This window comes from Melanerpes formicivorus, unplaced genomic scaffold (genome assembly GCF_026170545.1).
Source record: "Melanerpes formicivorus ecotype bairdi unplaced genomic scaffold, bMelFor1.0.p_v2 SCAF_50, whole genome shotgun sequence".
NCBI classification, from domain to species: Eukaryota; Metazoa; Chordata; class Aves; order Piciformes; family Picidae; genus Melanerpes; species Melanerpes formicivorus.
Window position 1 is genome coordinate 3,619,012 of NW_027142402.1, and position 22,016 is coordinate 3,641,027.

At 48.4% G+C, this 22,016-nt stretch overlaps 1 protein-coding gene across 1 annotated transcript in view; it reads right to left on the reverse strand.

Moving 5' to 3' along the window:
- Nucleotides 1-4,505: 4,505 nt before the first annotated feature.
- SCML4 (Scm polycomb group protein like 4) overlaps nt 4,506-22,016 on the reverse strand; it is a 32,545-nt gene continuing 15,034 nt past the window's right edge. The window contains exons 5-7 of the mRNA XM_068160395.1: nt 20,324-20,590; nt 10,305-10,450; nt 4,506-5,231 (exon numbers count right to left, since the gene is read on the reverse strand). Coding sequence (XP_068016496.1) covers nt 5,106-5,231; nt 10,305-10,450; nt 20,324-20,590 — 539 coding nt within the window. The 3' untranslated portion in view covers nt 4,506-5,105. The remainder of the gene's footprint in view (nt 5,232-10,304; nt 10,451-20,323; nt 20,591-22,016) is intronic.

Consider the following 22,016-nt stretch of genomic DNA (forward strand, 5'->3'; position numbering starts at 1 on the left):
CAACTGACAGCAAAATCCTCTGCACTGAAACCCTGGGCACGACAATTCTCTGCAGCCAAACCGGTTTCAAGCCAGGGGAGTGGCTGCTTTTGGTCCTGCCATAGCTGCCACCCCTCTGGGCCAGCCAGCAGGCAGCCCATTCAGGCACCTCCTCTGCCTCCTTCCGTGCCTCATGGAGAAGAGCTGAGCAGGAGGCTTCAGTTCAGGGAGGGCAGAGTGCCTAAAAAGCATTTAAGTGATACAAAGAGAGCATGCAATTATCCCCTCCCTCCCCAGTGCCAAGCCAGGCCCAGTTGCAGCCTGGTGGATATCAGATCCCAGAGATGCTATTCCATAGGGTGAGCTGGGGGCTGTGTGTGTCACACAGGGGTTATCTGGACGGAAGGGATCAGGAATTTCCCTGTCCTGGTATCATTTTCCAAATAGAAGCCACTCAAAGGAAGAGAGAAAGGAGCAGCAAATAAAAGAAGGCACTAATTAACTGAAGGGTTTGGGGTATGCCTGGGGGAGGTAAGAGGTGGCAAATTCCTCCCTGAGCTTGCTCAGCCCTGGAATGTTGCAGCCAGGAAGGGGAGAGCACTGCAGCCTGTGGGCAGGAAGGTGCCTTGGGGTGGCTTTGCTGGGGTAAGAAGAAAGACCATCCATGGCTGCTGGAGCTGGGGCCAGGATTGAGAGCTGCTCCTGCTCCAAAACCCTATGGCTGCTCCCATGCTGTCCTTTCATCCTGCCTTGCCTGGGCAGCACTGTTTGAACTGCAGGATGGTTTGTGCTCCTGCTGCTCATCCAACAGAGGCATCTTTCCAGCCCAAAACTTCATTGGCCATTTTCTTACTGGGTGCTGATCATTGCAGGGTTTGCTGACAATGTTCTGCTTCATCTCTCACAGCCATCCTTTCTGTGCAAAGCAGAGAAGTGTACTCAAGAAGACTGCTGACAACCCATAGAAATTCAGTGATCAATTTAAGGGCTCTTATTAGAGCCCAGAGTGATACTTTCCATGCTGGTCCCAAGGGTGCCTGCCTGCATTCATCATGTTGAGGGAAGCTGCTAACACTCCAAAGGTGGCTGTGCTCCTCAGCCTGCCAAGCCAGGCAGCATTGGAGGCATTCCCACAGGCATTCCTTGGAACTCTGTTAGGTCTGGCTGGGGAAAGAGGCATTTGTTGGTGTGAGAGAAGAGGCTGTGACAGCAGGTGGGTGGCAAGGCAGTGTGGCTGCCCTGTGTCCCAGCAGAGGCTCAGCTGGTTGGCCATGCTTGGTGCAAGAGGATGATCTGCCTGGACCCCTGGCTCCATGCTGCTAATACCTGGCACTGGAGGGAAGAGCTCTCCCCAAACCCTTCAACAGTGCCTGCTTGCCTCTTTTTTTTTTTTAACTCATTTTAAAGCAAATGCTCACAAAGCATTGAAATTGCCTGAAGCAAGCAAAGTGCCTTTTGATCCAGCTATGAGTGCTTGGAAGTAGCGAGAGAGGCAGATGCATTGCTTTTAGGGGTGCACACATCCACCCACCTGTTGGGAACAGCTCAAAAGTACAACTGGGCTGGCTGCAGCCTGAAGTGAGAGCTCTGAACAGAATGGCAAGAGAAAGAATTTGTACAAATCCTCTCTAGAGCAGCAGCTAGTGGAGAAGCAGCTGACAGACATCTTCTGGCTCTTTAGAGCAGGTTCTGAGGAAACATGCTTGTTCTGGCCTGACACCCTCAGCACAGCAGAGCTGCTTAGCTAACCTCTCTGATAAGACTGGAAAGAGAAGAATTAGTTACAATTGCACTATTACTGCAGTAGTGTTTGTCTCCTCATTGCCTTTTGGTGAAAAACAAAATGAAACCAAACCAAACCCAACCCAACCAATAAAACACTAAGCAAAACCCAAACAAAACCATGAGAAAGAAACAACCCCAAACCAACCAAAAAAACCTCAAACCCAAACAAAGCCACAAAAAACCTCCAACAAACAACCAAAGCCAACCAACCACAGGCCATGCAGTGAGGAATTTTTGTGATAAGCATGTAAAATTATCCACTGAGTAGCCTCCCCCTGTGAATAAGAGAATGTTAAATGCCATGGCCTGGGCAGTCCTGTCCTAGCTACAAGTGCTGTGCCAAATAAGCAGCACCACTGAGTGTGTAGGTCAGAGACATACAGGAGAATTATTTCAGCATGTTAAATGCAGAAGCACCACTGCCCCTAAGGAGTCTGCGTTGGTGTTATGAGCCCTCTGAGCTGTAATCCCTGGGGTAAGGCAGGGGGAGGGAAGGGGTGAGACACAGAGCTGAATGGGAAGGATTCTTGCTCGGCAAAGCCTTTTTTCCTCCCACTCTGTGAGGTTAGAGATTCTCCAGGAAAATACAACAACATGCAAAAATCTTCTTGGAACAACAACAGCAACAAATAAAAAAGAGAAGTTCCATTTCCAGAATGTCAGAAAGGTGTTTTGACATTATGGAAAGCTGTGGTTTCAGTTAACTAGAGTTCTAGAGTAGAAGGTGACATGCTGCTGTGAAGAGTTTTGCTTTGTGACAGAGTGGGATTTGCCAGCATTGAAGCCACCTGATAAATTTCAACCAGATGTGACTACTGATGTGCTACAGCCAGGTGGGTCTCTAAGAGGAGGAATTAATGGCACCTTATGACAAAACAAAAAGACTAAGTCAAACATTATCAAGTAGGCAAAACAAATAGATCATTTGAGGACTCTCTGAAGGTTGAGGACGTTACTAAACCAGCAAGGTTTTTTACATCTTTTGGGGATCTTTGTGGGGAGAAGATTCATCTTTTAAAAGCTTTAAGAGTGAAAAAATTAACTGTACAGGTTTGGTGTTGATGTGAAGTCTCCTCTGCCTCAAGCAGACAGCTGGCTGAAGAGATTTCCCTTCTCTACACCACGTTCACAGCGTGGTGCCGATGGGTGCTGCCTTCCAAGCATCAGCACGTTTAGGGTTCAGCACATTACATCACTGGGCAGTAACAGCTTTTCATTTACCACCTTTGCTCAGCTATTCCTGTTAAAGGTGATCCAGCATGTAGACAGGACTTGCTGAAAGCTGGGCAGTCCTGTAAAGAGCCAGTCGTGCAAATGCATGCAGACAACAGGTTTTCATTGGAGGAAGTAGTCCCCAAGAGGTTAGTGAAAGTCTCATGGGAAATTATTTCCCATATTGTGAAGGATTTTTCAGGATTAGGTCTTGAACTGGTATCTTTTTGTCAGAGTTCTAGTCTAGCAGCATGCATCAGGCTGAATTTTATTCCATGAGGTATTTTTGGTAAGACTCTGTTGTGTGTAAACAAGGTCAGACTGTGATGTCTTGCATGTTACCAGGACCCCATTTCACAGTTCACCGTAGAATGGGTTGGAATGAACCTTAAAGATCATCTTTCAGCCTAAAGATCATCTGCTTCCAACCTAAAGATCATCTACTTCCTACCCCCCTGCCATGGGCAGGGACACCTCCCCAGACCAGGCTGCTAAAGGCCCCATAACTCAGCTGAGGCTGGCTGTAAAATGACCTGCATGAGTGGTGAACACTTGCTACCTCTCCTTGTCACACACTAAGGGTTTACATCATATGGATTAGTCCCTTTGTCATCCTCCTTTGTGAAGAATGAACTTAAGGGCATACCCACACCACAAACTGCCCACTCAGCATGGGGCTGGTCCTCTCCCACCTGGCTAGGTGAAATATCAAGGAGCACCTTTGGGATTAGTGTAAGAGGCATAAGAGCATTGGTTTTAATCCACTGGAGATGGAGAGCCCAGCACCTCTGCATCTGTGCTGAAAGCCACAGTGCAGTCGGGAACCAGCCCTGCAGCGTCCACCCGGGACTTGACCATCACTGCAAAGCGCAGAGCTGTGCCCTGCAGTGCCAGCTCCAGGCGGGGACTGCTCCTGCCCGGCTCCCTCGCCTTCTAAAAATGCAAACAAAAACCAAAAGCAGAATTTCAGCTTAGAGTGCCACAAAGCGCACGCCAGACAGGAACGGCGGAAAGGAGCCGAGAGCCGAGCGCCAGACACCGTGGGAGCCAGCCCCCGCCTCTGCAGCCTGACGGGAAACATCCTGTCAGAAACACTCTGCACTGGGGCTTTGCTTGAATTCATTATCTGTGAGTAGTGACAGGCTTGTCCTGCTGGGAGCCTGCGAGTCCCTGGCGCTGTTTACGGCTGTGCTCCACGGAAAAGTGGGAATGGGCAAAGCTCATCAGCGAGAGAGCACCATGGCAGCCCAGCCCCGGGCTCAACTCTATTGGGGCTGCTCCCTCTAGTGGACAAAAGAGGTACTGTAGCTGCCAAAAAACCTCCCTCTATTTTCTACTTGAAAAAGCCACAGCTTCTTTCTTTCCTCTTTCCTTCCTTCCATCTCTCTCTCTTTCTTTTCTTTCTTTCTCTCTGTTCCCCTCTTTCCCTTCCTTCCCTTCCTTCCATCTCTCTCTCTTTCTCTCTTTTTCTCTTTCTTTCTTTCTTTCTTTCTCTCTTTCTCTTTCTCTCTCTTTCTTTCTTTCTCTGTTTTCCTTTCCTTCTCTTTCTTTCTCCCTTTCCTTCTCTCTTCTTTTTCTTCCTTCCATATTTTTTTTTCTTCTCCCCTCTTTTTGTTTTTTCTTTTCTTTTTAAACTGAAGAATTCAAGTTTCCCAGATAGTGCAAGTCATAAGGCAGTTCCCCTCAGACCACAAGTGACAAACACGGGGCTTTTCCAGCCCTGGACCACTGGTGATGGAGCTGGAGCCCAGCTGATACAGGTCAGCCCCGAGGCAGACCCGTGGCAGGTGAGTCCCTTAGCAGCCCTCAGGGTACACCACAGCTGCATTTGATTTCCCACTGCTGGTTACAAAAATAAGACTTGCTATAATCCCAATAATATCAATGATACAAAATAATTGTTGTAGTCCTATACCTTTGTGGCAAATTATTAACACAAAGCAGCCCAAAGGACCCTGCTGGATTAAACACAAAAAGGTGACGATGCACAAGATGTTAAAAAAGACAAAGTCTTGGTTAAAGGAAGGAAAACCAAGCTGCAGATGAATGCATTTCCATAAGGCAACGTGTTACCTTCAGTTTTCCACCTAGAGTTAGGGCAGGTTCTGCTGTTGTTGTTCAGGAAGTTGTTAGAACTTGGCTTGCTTGAGCTTATCGATGTGGTAGCAGAGTTTCAGCGCAGGTCCCAGTTTCAGCCCCAGGTATTTCATGATCATGTCACTCTTCAGCAGCAGCAAAGCGTTGCCATCAATCTCCTGGTTGAGAAAGAGAGAAAGAGGATCGAAGTGTGTTCACCCCACACACACCTGCTTCCAGTGCTGCAGCCTCACACATTAAACTTAGAGAATCAGGAGGAGGACGGCTTTCAGAGCTAGCTGCACTTTGAAAGCTGAGTTATGATAGAAGGAACCTCTAAAGGAGGGAGTAATCAAATGATAGAGTTTGTTCTTCAAGGCACTGCCAGGTCTGTCTGGGTTTTCAATCATTTTGCAATTCAGACATGAGGATTATTTTTAAAGGATCAGGGTGGCTCTAAGCTCAGTTCTGAGAAGAGCCTGAGTCAACCTTGAGAGAAGAGAGGGAGAGATGGAATGAGAAAGGGATGTGGCCTCAAGAACTGCCTGTAGGGCACCTCTGGATCTCAGTCCCAGCTTCGTCCCTGGCTGTCTGCACACTTCACATAGCTCCAGCACACATATCCAATGCTATAGATATATATCCTTTCTTTTGCTTAAGCTGAAGGTGGTAGTAACTTATTTCATTGGATTTATTGCTAAGATTTGTTCAAAGGTAACCCTCATGTAAGTGGAGGAAATTGCCACCTCCATCCCAAATTACAAAGTGCTGCTCTGAGCAGGGAGTAGCTTGGGTGCACAGAGCAACAGGCTCTGTTTTACCATGGACTGTGAACCACAGAAGCTTTCCACTGTCCTTCCTTGCATCCTAAGCTCCTCTGTTTTTTCCTGAGTATATTGCTAAAAAATATTAACACTCAGCCCAGTCTCCACCAGGCTTATGTGCTTGGACCATCAGAGCTACCATGAGTGTGTGCATGCATGTACACATCCACACACACTAATGCTGTGTATGTTGTAGCTTCTCTTCCTCTGTGATCCACTACCTACTAATTAAACAATACTATGGATCCCCATTTGCCCTGATCATTATTATTCCATTCAGTAGGTGATTTAGCTGGTGAGCAGTTAAGGTCACTTTCTGATTAACTCAATCAATTAATGCTCTTCATTTTGTAGCCCCCCACTCTATCCATAAGAGAAGCTCTCTTCACCTCCCCCTCTTCCTCCTGTTATTTCAGGGAAGCCAAGGGAAAGTACAAATGGATGTTACCTGTAATTAAGATTTGCATGAGAAAGAAAAACAGAGTCCTGGAGCTGTGATGCCACAGGGTAAAAGCCCTGTCAAGGGTTTGGTGTGGAGGTGGCTGTCTCTAAATGTTGAGTTCAGCATTCTATTATTTCCTTTATTATTGCTGTGTAGGGGTCGAAATTAAACTCCATGACAAGAGTATGCCAGAGGGAGCATTCATATCCAATTAAATATCCCATATTAGTCATGTCCCTGTGCTGATTGTTAGCTTGACTTCTCCACACTTCTGCTGTGTCAGCCCTTTAGAAAAACAAAAGAAAGATTCTAGTGCATGGTCCCCAAGCCTGCAACAGTCCCACCAGAAGCTCTTGAGCCCCATCTGGAGCTGGTGAAATCCAGTGCCATCAATGCAAATCTCTTTGTTTCACACGAGTTGAGAGCTGGCCCTCTGCTGTGTTCCTGCATGGGGATGGGAGCAGCAAGTGTATGAGCTGTGAGGTCATGATACAGTGGATATAAAACCTCAGTTTCCACCTGCAAGAATGAATATTAGTGTTTGTGATGGCTTCTTGCAGCACTTACTCTGAGGATGCTGTTCCAAAAGCAGAGGAGCCTCCGAACAAGCCTCGTGCCGTGCAAACAAGAATTGCACCTGGTGGTGGATGTCCACTGGGATGGGGCTTTTCATAAGACTAAAGTCTCCACCCTCATGAGTGTTGGAGCACCTAATTCTGAGTAAAATCAAAGACTTGAGGATCTATACCCTGCTTGGTATATGTAGAGATGTCTCCCTTCTTTTGTGTTCTGCAATCTCATGTACAGACTCCAGCCCTCGTAAGGCTGTGACCACGCAGTGGTTGGTGCTCAAACACTCAGGATGGAGTGCTAGAGAAGGATGGATGCTCACAAGCCTGCTCTTCTAGCACTGCTGGGGACAGGCTGCTATTTGAATCATTCTGCTCAAGTCAAAGGGGTTTGTCTCCTCCACACATGCATTTGCAAATCACTGGCTGTAATTAAACTGCCAGACCATAACATTGCTTCCATCCCTTCCAGCTTGAGGTTTCTACCTGCTGACTCTCTGTGCAACTCTTCCCCCTCCTCCATCCCCCTTCCCCCAGCCCATCAAGGCTTTCTTGCTGAGGCAGCACTGCACAGGGCTCTCACACAGTGCCACGAGGAGTTGCCTATCAGGCCAGCAGCTCCTTTGGATGAGACCTAAAGATCTATCAGCTACAGGCTGGGCTGTCCTTGGCACGCAGCCCTGCCAAGGGAGCAGCAGAGAAGGCTAGCAGGCAGTTTCACAGTCTTTTTGGACACTCTCAGGAGCCACCTGTGACACAGCTCCTTAGATGTCTTGGCAGGAAGAAAAGTTTCTGCTCCTGGTGGGAAGAACAGAGCCAAAGCCAGGCCATCCTGAAATGCCTGTGAAGGATGTGGGCTGCACCTCCTGACTGCATGCTGGGGGAGCTGGCTGCTGGGACCATGGTCAGCACCTAAGTGGCTTAACATGAGCAACCTGACCTAGTGGAAGGTGTTTCTGCCCACAGCAAGGGCTTTGAAACTAGATGATCTTTAAGGTCCCTTCCAACCTAAACCATGTTATGACCCCATGTGGGAGAGCACACTGTAGGACACCTACCCTCAGCCTCTCCTTCCTGGTGGTCCCACCACCCTCTCCCTTGCAGTGTCAGAGCTGGGATGAGCTGATTGCCAGTGCAGCGATTTCAGGTGGTAGCTGGGGCTCTGGCAGTGACAGTAAGTGCTCCCACGTAAATTATGCACCTGCCTCACAGAGAGATTGAACATGCAGGAAGATATGGCTAAGGTTAATGGACTAATCACTTGTCTCTCACCCTTGGGGTCTCCATGCTAATCCAGATGAGATCTGAAGGCTGAAAAATTGCAGGGACATATATCACTCAAAGGAGTAATTGAATTGAGTTGTGTGGCAATCTCACCCAAGTTCTCACACCTATGGCATACTTTCCAAGGAAATCAATGATAAGTAGAGCCCATGGGTGCTGGGTGTCCAACAAAGGATGACAGGGACAGGCTTTAGTGGCAATTTAGCTTGATCTCCTTGGTCACACAGCAGCTCTAGTGTTGTGGCATGCTCCAGTGCAGCTGGCCCATGACTGCCTGGAGCCTGTCACTGCCTTGATGCTAGAAAAAAGCTTTTTGTGCCATCCCTTGCTACAGGTGGAAATCAGGAGGGAAGGGGAATGGTGCTTTTGCACTGCCCATATCTGCAAGATGAACTTCAAATGTCCATCTGGAATCTTTTCTTTGGGATACACCTGTATGCCTCAGACCATGGCAGTTCTTTTTCCCTTTCATGAAGAGTTTTCTCTGGGTGCACAGTCCCTTCTGATAGCCTCAGAAGCTCATGCTGAAGCAAGTTCCTCTGAATCTGAAGGTGACCTCTCTGCCTGGTAACCCCCATGGCACACGTAGGCTGTGTTTTCAGCAGCAGCATTTAAGGCAGATCTGACTCCTCTGCAGGAGGCAGGGAAAGTAGGCTGGCACCTGACCTGTAATTGCAGATTTGGTCCTGGCACCACCATACCTGCCCTGTTCTCATCCCACCAGCCTGTCTGTAGAGTGGCAGATGGCCTCATTATCTACCTAGGGTGAGCAGACACCAAGGCCTGTGTTCAGCTTCATTTTCATCTGCTCCTCAGACACCTCCTCAGTGTCTGGAAACCCTGCAGCCAAGGTGTAGCTGAGAGTCCTTCAGTTGCTTCCCTCAGCTCCTGTCTGCAGCCCCACATTTCCACTTGTCCCTCCTGACACATGGACAAGGAGTGGGACCTGGTGATCAAGCCCTCTTGCTTGCTTTACAGCCTGAGTTGCTGTTCAGAAGTGAGGGCTGGGGAGCTCTTCTCATTTAGACCTAGGTCTGGGTACTTACATCCAGAGCTATGACCTCCAGCTGAATACAAATGAATCACTTTTGGGGTTAAAATCCTTTTCCATAGCCAGACTGAACTCACAGACAGAGGAGGCTGAAGATGCTATCAGATGTATTGGTGCCAAGTCCACATACAGCAACAGAACACGGAACCCTGGATCTGATGTGTGTTTACAGTCTGCCCTTTACTAATTAAAGGTAATATCATTTCCACCACTGGAGACTGCCCAGGAAAAGCAACTACCAAATTCTCCAGTGAGTCAGCAGGTCTGGAAATTTGGTTAGATAGTTACACAATACTGAGAGGGGGAAAGATTAAAAGCTTGGCAGTTTGGAGCTTCTCCTGCTTAATATCTAGAGACACATAAAACATACTATTCAGAGAAGAATCAAAGGTATCCTGAGGGGGAAAAAAAGTCATTGAAGTGAGGCTTTTCTATGGTGATCTGACAGGGAGAGGGAGAGGGAGAGGGAGAGGGAGAGGGAGAGGGAGAGGGAGAGGGAGAGGGAGAGGGAGAGGGAGAGGGAGAGGGAGAGGGAGAGGGAGAGGGAGAGGGAGAGGGAGAGGGAGAGGGAGAGGGAGAGGGAGAGGGAGAGGGAGAGGGAGAGGGAGAGGGAGAGGGAGAGGGAGAGGGAGAGGGAGAGGGAGAGGGAGAGGGAGAGGGAGAGGGAGAGGGAGAGGGAGAGGGAGAGGAGAATTTCAGTTGGAAGGGATCTGCAATGATCATCTAATCCAATTGCCTGACCACTCCAAGGCTGACCAAAGATTAAAGCACGTGGTTAAAGGCATTGTCCAAATGCCTCTTTAACACCAACAGGTTTGGGGTTTGGACCACCTCTTTAGGAAGCCTGGTCCAGTGTTTGGCCAACTTCTTGAGTGACAAGTGAACAACTCTTCAGTCCAAGCCTGCCAGTGGTGCTGAACTAGCAGAGCCCTGTGTTCAACCTAGCTAAGCACAAACACTGTCTAATAGTGGTCAAAGGCAGATCTGGGGGGGGAGGGGGTGGTGTAGTGGCTGTCTCTTGGAACTCCACACACACATTGGCTTCAATTACCCAGGAGCAGTATGGGCAGCCTTCTACATACATGTTTTCTGAAGAGCTCCACGTGAGGACCTAAAGTGTGAGGGTCTGCATCCTTCACAAACCAAATCACATCCTCCACCGTCCAGGTCAAGGGATTCTTGCTTGATGGCCGAGCTGGGTCTTGTCGTTCTGGTGAAGGACTTGAGGCTATCAATGCAAAAAAAAAGCCCAGCAGGGCACATTAGAAATGGCATGCAGTGGTTTCCTTGGTTGGTGAGGGGTGTCAGGGGTATGGCAGCCTCACTGTGACCTTGGACACTGGGTCCAGCCTGAGGTGGTGGGGTGGGGAGAGAAGGGCACTTGGGGCAGTTTCCAATCCGACTGCTTATCAGGAGGCACAACCCCAGCTGGTGAATGTGTTAAAAAACACGAACCCCTCAGGTCCCTGCTGGGAAAGGAAAAACTGTGCCAGCTGCCAGGCTCTTAAAGAGAGCTGCCTCTGCTGTCTGATCTGTGAGCAGCAGGGAGCTTGGCTCAAGACGACACCACCCTCCCACCTGGAGAGCAAGTGCTTCAGCACTGCACAAAGGAGTTTGCCATTGACTGCAAAAGCTGGGGGATAAACCCAGGGTTTAGCAAATAGGTTTTCTTCTCCTCATTTGGATATTCAGACTTATCTCAGAGCTTAAAGGAAGGTTCCTAGTCCACATCCTCCTAATCTCAGGCTCTCACAAAGCTGATGGTCCCCAAATGAAGCCTATTTGGAAAGCTACTAAAACATGCAAAGAGGAACACTGCACATGTGACTCTTTAATGGTCTGAGCCCTGATGATTTAAGGTCACTTTGGCTTGCTGTAGCTTTAAATCATGTGAATAAAGGCACATTGGAATGAAAGTGCATTTATGTTTTTATTCTTAGTCTCTGCAGAATCATAAATCTCAGCCTCCCCCTGACTGGAGCTTGCACCCCCCTTACAGAAGGACTCTATTATGCTGGGTTACAGGAAGGATGTTTGAATTTGTTTGTATCCACACCAGGCAAGCTTGGCATTAGCAGGCAGCAGCACACAGATGTGTAAGATGTTGCTTGCCCAGACCTGCTTCATCTCTTCCTGTTAAGGCTTGGTTTTAATGAGTGGCACAAATGGTAAGCAACAGACACTATGGAAGACAACAAAAAGTGGAAATAGAAGAGTGCAAGCAGAGGGAGACCACAGATACCTGAAGTGGAGCCTGGAGAGGCCCCAGGTAGCCAAGGGGACAATCAGATGTGCTGAGGGGAGAAGAGCTGAGCTTCCTAGAGAAATACTGAGCTTATGGAGGCAGGCAAAATGTGTGAGAATCCCCTGCAGGACCTAAACCACAACACTTTTTTCCCCTGTGAGGGTGATGGAGCACTGGAACAGGCTGCCCAGGGGGGTTGTGGAGTCTCCCTCGCTGGAGACATTCAAAACCTACCTGGATGCATTCCTGTGTGATCTGCTCTAGGTGATCCTGCTCTGGGTTGGACTGGGTGATCTTTAGAGGCCCCTTCCAGCCCTTAACATTCTGTGCTTCTGTGACCCCAAAGCAAGTGAGCAAATGAAGCAGGCTGGCTTTGTGGCTTCTGCATATTGGCATTCCCTTGCCTCCTGTAGAGCTGTGCTGATCGGCATTAGCTGAGGCTCTGCCCAGCTCTGCCCAGCTGGAGCTCTGTGTGCATTCCTCCTGCCACCAGGCTCCTCTCGCAGTGCCACGCGGTGTCTAAGGGAACTTTGCAGGGAGGAAGGATGCACTCCAGAAAGCAGCAGTGCTACAAACGTGCAGATCTGGTGGATGGGCTCCATAATGGGATGTGATGTAAATATCATGATAATTACTCTCTCATTTGCTAAGTCACTGTTCTGGATATAAAGGACAAGGAATAGCCGCGGGTCCTCTTAATTAGACAGCGAGGATTGGTGTTTGTGTGGGCTCAGGCGACCCTGGGCTCTGCTCACAGAATAAATGCAATACACAGCGGTACAGACACCATCTGGAGCCCTTGGCATGAAGCAATGAAGACAAAGAGTGCAAAGTGAGCAGGGTAGGCTTGGCCAAGCCCTGCATCATCAGTAACAGGGAGGAACTTTGTCAGGGACAAGTGGGAGGACTGAGATTTGTCTTGGAGGCAGAGGGGTGAGCACTTCCCCCCTGCCTGCTCTGCTGATGGTCTGGGTGACAGCTGATGTGTGGAGATACTGGGCACCTCAGCACCTCAAGGCAAAGGTCAGGGAGAAAAGCAGGCTTTTGCCAGCCAGCTAGAAAACAGGGAGGGGAGAGGAGAGAAAGGCTTACCCTTGCCCAAAGCACTGCAGAAGTTTCTGTGCTATTGGAATAGCGTGGTCAGGGGGATGTTATTGCCTCTACTGAGGATCACATTTTTTTCCCCCTTAAATTTGTATGAATGTAAGCAAAGTCCAGGGGACTTAGCCTGGGATTCACACCAGGCACAGAGAGTGCAGCCTCCAGCCTGGTGACTCCTGCCCGCAACCTGCTGCTTCCAGAAATGCCAGGAAAGGGCAAAAGGGAAGAGAGAGCTCTGAGAGCGGTTGGGAGCCTTCAGAGGTATTGAAAATATCTGCAGTGAAAGGAAGGGGGATGAGAAGAAAAGGTTGAGATGACAGGGGATTTCTATTCACTCCTTCACAATCTAGCAATCAATAGCAGAAATCTGACTTTTAAGGACAAATATATAAGTGACCTTTCTGAAGAGACCACATGGCTAGAGCTCTTCCAGGCCCTGGCAGGTGAAGATAACCCTTTCAAATCCCTACCTGAGGGATGAGACAACATTGTGCTTTAAAACCCCCAATGATTATGGGTAGATACTAACTTTTCAAGCATTGTTTCATCTTTATTTACCTGCCCAGAGTCAAGCCCTGGCTTCTCTGCTGCTTTTCCATCTGCTAAGCTCTGTTATTTTAGCTGTGCTGTTTTAACTGTGGGTTTGGGGGCTACCTGTAAATGTTGCTAGCAAAACTGGGATTCCCCCCAGCTTGCAGACAAAGATCAGTGTGCAGCTGATGAGTCTGGAAGCAGTCTGGGTTTCCATTCATTGATTTATTTATTTATCAATATATTTGACTGCTTAGAATCATTGAATTCTCAGGGGTGGAAGGGACCTCAAGGATCCACTAGTTCCAACCCCCCCGCCTTGCTTTGAGCAAAGTTGACTCTGTAAGTGAAAGAAGAACCAAAGACTCCCCTGGGGTCTGGGTGGTGAGGTAAAACCAGGGAAACAAGAGTGCAAAACTAACAGCAGAGGGATGGTTTGGGGTAGATATTGAAAGCTTAAGATGACAAGATTGGATAAAAAAGGAAAATGAAAGTATAAATATTGGTAATACTTATATTAGAGGAGTAATTACAGAATTGTCAGGGTTGGAAGGGACCCCAGGCATCACCCAGTTCCAACCCCCCTGCCATGGGCAGGGACCACTCACACTACATCAGATTGCTCAGAGCCACACTTTGCTATGGCTTTTTACCATCACAGTTTATCCATTTAAGTGAATTCCCTCTGTTTACAAAAGAAAAGAGATCGTTTTATGTCTCCACCAAAGCCTGGGGTTTGTTTCAACAGCATCACTTCACTGCAAGGTGATGTGAAGCTCAGAAGTGTTTGATGGCAGCAGGGCAAGTACTAGACATTTTTCCCCCCTTAACTGAAGGAATTCACACTTAACCCAGGCATGAGATAGATGAGGAGGTCTCATGTCTCCCGGGTATCCTATGCCATCCTGTCCTCAGAATTAATCAAGATGATAATGAATACTCAGATTACAAAGAGATGGGAGTGCTCATGACCAATAATTATTTTTAAAGATGGTAATCCAGGGCAAATCCAATTTCCTGGTTTTGACAGGTGGCAAAAATTTGTCAAATTAATGGAATGGGATATGGAAATTCAGGTGATCAGAGGGAAGCACTTCCCCCTCCTGCCTGAAGCGGTGCTGAGGAAGGAGGCTAAGGAGGTTTCTCTGCTGGGGAAGTTCTTGGAGCATCCCTGTCCAGACCATTGCCCATGCAGAAGAGGCAGGAGACAGCAGTTTGGTGGTGAAACACCCTGGCAAACCCCATGGAAAGATGTGGCCTGGCTTGTTCTGAGCTCTCAGCCCACAAAGACTTTTCTCTGTCCCACACCTGTGGCCTCGGGACCTCCCCAAGTGGGAGGATGGAGAAGGAGAAAGCCAACAGCCTGCAGAGGCAGGAGAAGCAAACCTGCTGCTAAAAGGGGGTTAAACCTGTGAAAGAAGGAAAGATAAATAACAGACTCCCTAAATATGTTCTTGGCAAACAAACAGAGCCCAGAGGGAGTACAGTCATTGATAGATAAGAGTGGAAAGGGAGTGACAGATGAACTTTAATATTGCTGCAGGCCTAAATGATTTCATTACCTCAGGGGAAGGGGGTGGGAATGAAATTTTAAAAGGTTCTCTCTGATTGCACTGGAGCAGATAATAAGGAGCAGCAGATCTACTGAAACTAAGCAGAAATAGCAGACCCTCGAAGGCACAGAGAAATGGGAATTATTCTGGAAAACAAACATCTCCCACTATCAACAAGGACGTGAGGAAGGCTTTGTAGAAGACCAAGCAGGAGAAGAGAGGCGTGGGGAAGGCAGGTGTGTGGGAGAGCAACACTGCAGGGCATTTATGGGCACGGTGGGGACTGATGAATCACAACCAGTAGATTGCTCTGGAAAGAGGATTGTTTAGCACATCGATTTGCACTGGCAGAAGCTTGCAGGAGATGCACTGCAGCACCTGGCTGGTGGCCTCAGCCCTGCAGTGTGTCTGGGCAGAGTCCCCGCCCCACCAGCGCAGTGCCTGCTCCTGCTCCCAGCATGGCATGGACCGTGGCAGGTGCTGCTCTGCATGAGCAGCCCAGCATCCACCTGCATGAGATGTGACTGTGGACTGGTATTAAATACTTATTTGGGCTTTTCTTCCTTTGCCTCTCTTCTGCAGGGGAGGAAAAAAAAAGGGGGGTGTGGGTGGGAAATATAAAGGCAGCTCCCTGAAAGCATCAAAACTTTCAGGCTGTAAATATCCTTAACAGGCAGACTGAAGAAGAAGCATCCAGCACTGAGAGCCCAGTGCCATCAGCATCTCCTGTGCCACTGCCTTGGGAGGTGCTGGATGAGAGAATCATAGAATTGTCTTAGTAAGAAAAGACCTTTAAGATCATCAGGTCTAACCATTCTCTAGCTCTCCCAAGTCTGGTGCCAAGCCATATCACCTCAGCACCACATCTCTGCAGTTCCATTTCTCCAGGGATGGAGATCCAGCCCCCACAGGCTGCTTGCAGCATTGTTCTAGGTGGGGGGGGGGGGAGACAATCAAACCCTGCACCCCCAAACGTTTTCAGGAAATGAATGTATTAGGAAGCAGGATTGGCTCTTTGACAAAGGCCCTCGGGTGATAATAATTAACTGCTAATATTGGATAATAAAATCTACATGAAAATAACCAGCTACAGGGCAAGGTTAAGGTTATTCCATTGTGGTTGAATATGCAATCCTTCACACTTGGGATAAAGGCTTTGTTTGTTATGTCAGCAGGCTTGGAAAGGTTTATGACGTCCTTGACTATTCCTCCCCTGATTTAAGAGCTTCAGTTTGGCAAATGATGACAGGGAAGTGCACGTTTATCTGTTAGCAGCCCCAACTGCCTTTCTGAAATGAGATTCTTGTTGTTGTTGATGCTTGGAATCTTTTTATTTTGCATAATCATGGAGAATTAGGCAGCAAGCTTCTGATCCCATTAATGAGAGCTCTGAGGTTTAATCTCAGCCATTCCGCTTGAGGGATGTGCTCAGCTATGCACTGAGATGTGCTTTATGGTTATGGGTTGTTTGGTTATTTTTGGTGGGGTTTTTTTCCCCATGATCTTTTCTCACTGTGATAAATGAGGCAAGCTATCTATTTCCCCTCCCCCCCCCCGCCAAACCCTCTCCATAATTAATGAGGATTGGTTTGAGGCTGCAGAGAGAAATCCGTCCGCTTTTTAATGAGTCCTGGCCCATCCCTGCCTTGCAAGTCTGCAGCCCATGGAGGGTAAGAGCAGAGACTGGCACTCAGCACTTACTGACTCATCTTTGCTCACTTATGATTCAGCAGCACAGAAATTATCCCTAGCAAGAGGAAAAATGCAGAGCCATGGAACTGTTTGGGTTGGAAAAGCCCTCTCAGATCACCGAGTCCAACCATCAATCCAACTCACCATGGCCATTAAACCATGGCCTGAGGTGCCATGCCCACACATTTCTGGAACACCTCGAAGGATGGTGACTCCACCACCCCCCTGGGCAGCCTGTTCCAATCCCTGACCACCTCTTTCCATAAAGAAAATTTTCCTAATCTCCAACCTAATCCTCCTCTGGCACAATTTCAGGTCATTTCCTCTCATCCTATCACCTGATACTAGAGAGAATAGACCAACCCCCACCTCACTTCAGCCTCCTTTCAGGCCTATGGTGTGGCCACTCTGACTTTTCACTTGGTTCAGCTCTATAGAGAGAGATGTGCCATCCTTTAGGCTGCTGATTTTGTGGGAAGATGTGATAAAAGAGATGGAGCTGTCTCCTGAAATTTAGCTTCCTTCCCAGCACCATGCTGAGCCTGGGGAACCATGACATTCAGAGTCTGAACCAAGAAAAGAAAGTAGTGCAGCTGAGCCAGCTTAAAGAGCTCTGATTTGAAGCTTCAAGCCCCTTGAACATAGTTTCCAATCCCTGATACCAAGGCTTTCCCCACACAACACATTCTTCAGCATAGGAATTCGGTGGATGCTGAAAATGCACAAAGCATTCAGTAAGCCACCAAGGGATGCAGGGAAGAAAAATCTAGGGAGGGTTACTAAACATGAATTCACCACCTCTGGGGCAGGAAGTCCTTGAGCCACACAGCTGTGAAGGTGGAAGGGGGAGTGGGGGAGCACCACCACCCCCACACTTATCTGTTTCCTGGGGGGTTGCTGCTGTGTTGTGCTGGAGACAGGATGTGTGGCTAGACAGACTTGCTCTGACCCTTCCTGAGGACTGAGATAACTATGACTGCTCCCAAACAGAAGGATAAAGATTTTCAAAGCAAACACCAGCACTGTTAAACCTTGGCTCCTAGCAGCTGCCAACTGAAAATCTTGACAAAAGGGTCCCAGTTCTGCTAGGAGGAAGTTCTGCTGGAGAAGCAATGGGAGAAGACAAATGAATGCAGTGCACAGTGAGCCTCTTGTCCTCCCAGCACCTGATTGCACCAACCCAAGGGGCACAGAACAAGATCTGAGAGAAAGGGCTTTTCATTTCCTTTTTTTCGGTTGTAACTGAGGCCTCTGGTTCTTAGTGACAACCTTTACAAGCTGTTTGCAGCAGCACATTTCTCTACTAGTCATTGTGCTTTGAGTGAAGTTGACTCTGTAAGTCAAAGAAGAACCAAAGATTTCCCTGTGGTCTGGGTGGTGAGGTAAAGCCAGGGAAACAAGAGTGCAAAACTAACAGCAGAGGGATGGTTTGGGGTAGATATTGAAAGCTTAAGATGACAAGATTGGATAAAAAAGGAAAATGAAAGGATAAATATTGGTAATACTTACTTTAGAAGAGTAATTACAGAATCACAGAATTGGCAGGGTGGGAAGGGACCCCAGGCATCACCCAGTTCCACCCCCCCTGCCATGGACAGGGACCACTCACACTACCTCAGGTTGCCCAGAGCCACATCCAGCCTGGCCTTAACAGCATCCAGGGATGAGGCTTCCACCACCCCTTTGAGCAACCTGTTCCAGTGTCTCACCACCCTCATGGGGAAGAAATTCTTCCTAACATGCAATGTAAATCTCCTCTCCTCTAGCTTGTAACCATTCCTCCCAGTCCTATCACTACCTGACACCCTAAAAAGTCCCTCCCCAGATTTCTTGTAGCCCCCTTCAGATACTGGAAAGCTGCAAGAAGGTCTCCTTGGAGCCCTCTCTTCTCCAAACTGAACAACCTCAACTCCCTCAGTCTGTCCTCACAGCAGAGCAGCTCCAGCCCTCTGCTCATCCTCACAGCCCTCCTCTGGACACCTTCCAGCACCTCCAGATCCCTCTTTAATAGGGGCTCCAGAACTGGACACAGTGCTCCAGGTGGGGACTACAAGAGTGGTGTAGAGGGGGAGAATCACCTCTCCTGACTTGCTGGCCACGTTTCTTTTGATGCAGCCCAGGCTCTGGTTGGCTTTCTGAGCTACGAGAGCTCACTGGTGGCTCATGTGGAGCTCCTCACCCACCAGCACCCCCAGTGACAGTTCAGGAAGAGGAAACAATACTGACATTGGTGGGGGGGTGAAGGACATTGAAGGAATTCTGCAAAGCTCTGCAACTACTGGAAGAGGCTTTGAAGTGGCTACCAAGCAAGAATTTGCAGAATCACTTGCGATTTCCAGGGGAAATGCAAGGGCAGAAGGGCAGTGGAATGAGCTAGTGGTAGACAAAGGGGCTGGGGGCAGCAGCAAGGCTTCTGCAAACAGCAAGAGTCTTCAAAAAGCCATCCTAAAGTGACAGTAGATTCCATTAATAAATGAGGAGGGGAAAGAAATTAATTATTTTTAAATGGCTGAGACACTTAACTCCTTTGTTAGATCAATCTTCAAGATGAAAAATGCATAAATGAAGTTAGAATAATTAGCAAGGGGTGAAGACCCTGTGAGAAGCGCTGCTGCTGGAGACCTGCTAATGGAGAACTTGGGAAATGCAAACAAAGACCAAGCTACCAGAAGTTCAGGGAATTAGCCAACCCCATTTGATGAACCCAGGTCGTTGCTGGAGATATAAAAATAATAAATAAATCCTGGGTAATAAGGAACAGAGCTAATGGGCTGAGCATCTGAGCCAGCACAGGGCAAGCCTAGCAGGGTAACTGGAAAAAAGGAAAATACCAGGAGGAAGAAGAAGGGTTGTGGAATGCAGTGCTTCCCATGGCACCCCTGGAATCTGCTGATAAACTTCTTGTGCCTTTGCTTCCTGAAGGATAAGAGAGCCTGGAGCAGGGAGCTGAATGTTTTGCCTGGCAGTGGCTTTGGTCTGTGATCAAAGGGGCAGGATGGAAGCAAAACCTTTGCAGCAGGGACAAATATTTGGGTTGTGTGCACACAGCCAGCGCCACACACAAATAAAGGCACCTGCCTGGAGGCAGCAGCAACCTTGAGGAGGAATGCCTTGCCTATATGTTGATATGTATAGCTGTAAGGGGATGATAACACAGTTGGGAGTGCCCCACGACTATCCATAATGCACCTGTTTATGCAATGAATATCTATTAAAATAGATATGAATTAAATGGGTGTTAATAGATTTTTAATATCAAATAGATATTAAATATGTGTTAATGTATGCATTTATATGTGTATATTGATATTTATAGCTGTGAGGTGACAATAACACAGCTGGGACTGCCCCATGATTATCCTTAATGTATCTGTTTGTGTAATTAATAACAGCATGGTTGAACACTCCCTGAATCATAGAATCAATAAGGTTGGAAAAGACCTCAGAGGTCACCAAGTCCAACCTGTCACCCAACACCTCATGACTGACTAAACCATGGCTCCAAGTGCCATGTCCAATCCCTTTTTGACCACCTCCGAGGAGGAAGTTCTTCACCAAGAGAGTCGTTCGTCATTGGAATGTGCTGCCCGGGGAGGTGGTGGAGTCACCGTCCCTGGAGGTGTTCAAGAGGGGATTGGACGTGGCACTTGGTGCCATGGTCTAGTCATGAGGTCTGTGGTGACAGGTTGGACTTGATCTTTGAGGTCTCTTCCAACCTTAGTGATACTGTGGTACTGTAAAACCACCAGGTCAAAACATGGTCCTCCACCAGTTTGATGCTGTCTTTTTATAGGTTATTGTTCCTCCTTCTAAAGGTCTGGATGGATGTCCATCTATCCATCTGGATGTCAGTCTATCCATCTGGGTGTCAATCCCAGACCTACCTCACAAACTTCCCTGGGCATTTGGGAGCGAGCTAAGACTCCAGCATGGCAGCAGCACAGCTGCACACATTGCTGAGCGGAAAACGTTCGCTTACCACTTCTGTTTCCTTCACTGTAGGTCCCGTTCCTCGTTGGGCTGGAGGTCTGATGCCGCAGGCCAGTAGGCGAGGACCCCACTGAAGACATCTGGGTCGGCCGATGGCTACAGGAGGAAGAGGAGGCTCCAGCAGGACGTCCATCGGCAGGGCTCTGGCGCATTGCGTACATGGAGCTCACGCAGCCGAGGGCAGGGTCGGCAGGATCCGCACCGAACCGCTTCACGTGGGCAGGGTCAGCCAGGTAGTCCTCAGGTGTGGCTGTTTCTGCTCAGGAGGCCAAGGCACCAAAGACAGATCAGTAAGACAGAACCAATTTCGATTCAGCCCTAGGAAAAAAATGAAATGTTTGCCCAAGTCCCCCCTTCTTGTCTTGTCCTGTCTTTTTCTGGCAAAAGGTTTAACTTCCTTTCCAACTTTCTGTGCAGACAGCTGGCTCCAGGAGGGATTCTTGCTGAGAATTAATAACTAATGAAGGGAAGCACAACTGCTCAGAAGTCAGTAGAGTAGTCACAACAGGGAAACTCTGGCTTGATGTGACTCATCTGTGTCAGCTCAGGGCAATATTCTCTGTGAAGTTCTGGGCCACTGACTGTCAGGTCCCATTCGCCTCATGGTGCTCCCCAAACACCATCAGGCTGGAGGGTTGTGCAGCTATTGCGTGCTCTGCCTTTCACTTTGAAACATGAAAGTTGAAAGGAAGAAGGCAGAGAGCAGGACAGGCAGTTTGTTGGGTTCACAGCACCTGGCAGTCAGTAGGAGGGACTGAAGGCAATAACCCAAAGCATTCTGGCTGCAATTAGCAAAATGAATCAGAAAATATCCTCAGCTGCACACAGCCATCAAGCCCAGTATCCCACAAGGAGAAAAGGCTGGATGGCTGAGGAGCACACCCAAGGTTTATCAAGGGCTGGGATGTGTGAATGAGTCACTTGGAGCCAGCTCAGGTTCAGAAGTGTGTGCCAGCACCACAGATGGATGCAAGCCACTGCTGCAGGTCATCTCCTTTGTGCTGCACACTGCACACCATGTAGGAACCACTCAGACTCCTCCCAATAAGCCAAACTTTGCAGACCTGTTTCAGGGACTTATAGATCCCCCCTCTGCCTGGAGGTCTAATGCACAGGCATGAGGCAGGTCTAGCCCAAGGTTTTGCAGTACACAGACTGATTTTGCCAGTTTCTCTCAGACCTAGGTCCAATTCCATCTTGCTCCACTGCCTGGGCTAAGACCTCAGTGACTGCACTATTATCCTGTTCTGGCCATCCCCAGTCTCCTCCCAGCAGGCTTTGATACCCAAGCTCCTTTCTACTTTCATAGAATCATAGAGCCATAGAATTGTCAGGGTTGGAAGGGACCTCAAGGATCAGCCAGTTCCAACCTCTCTGCTATGGGCAGGGACATCTCACACTAGATCAGATTGCTCAGAGCCACATCCAGCCCGGCCTTAAAAACCTCCAGGGGTGGGGTTTCTACCACCTCCCTGGGCAAATTCAGTGGAGTTGAGCTAACACAACATGAGCATAAGAGAAATGGGGCTCAGACACACTGAACCTTTCTCCCTACCCTCCAACAGATGCCAAAACTGTCTGGCAATTGAGGTAAATGCCTTGCTTTCCAGACTCCTCCCAATAAACCAAAGAGAACCCAATCAAGGCCCCTTATTCAAAAGAATTTAATTACTGTGTAGAAC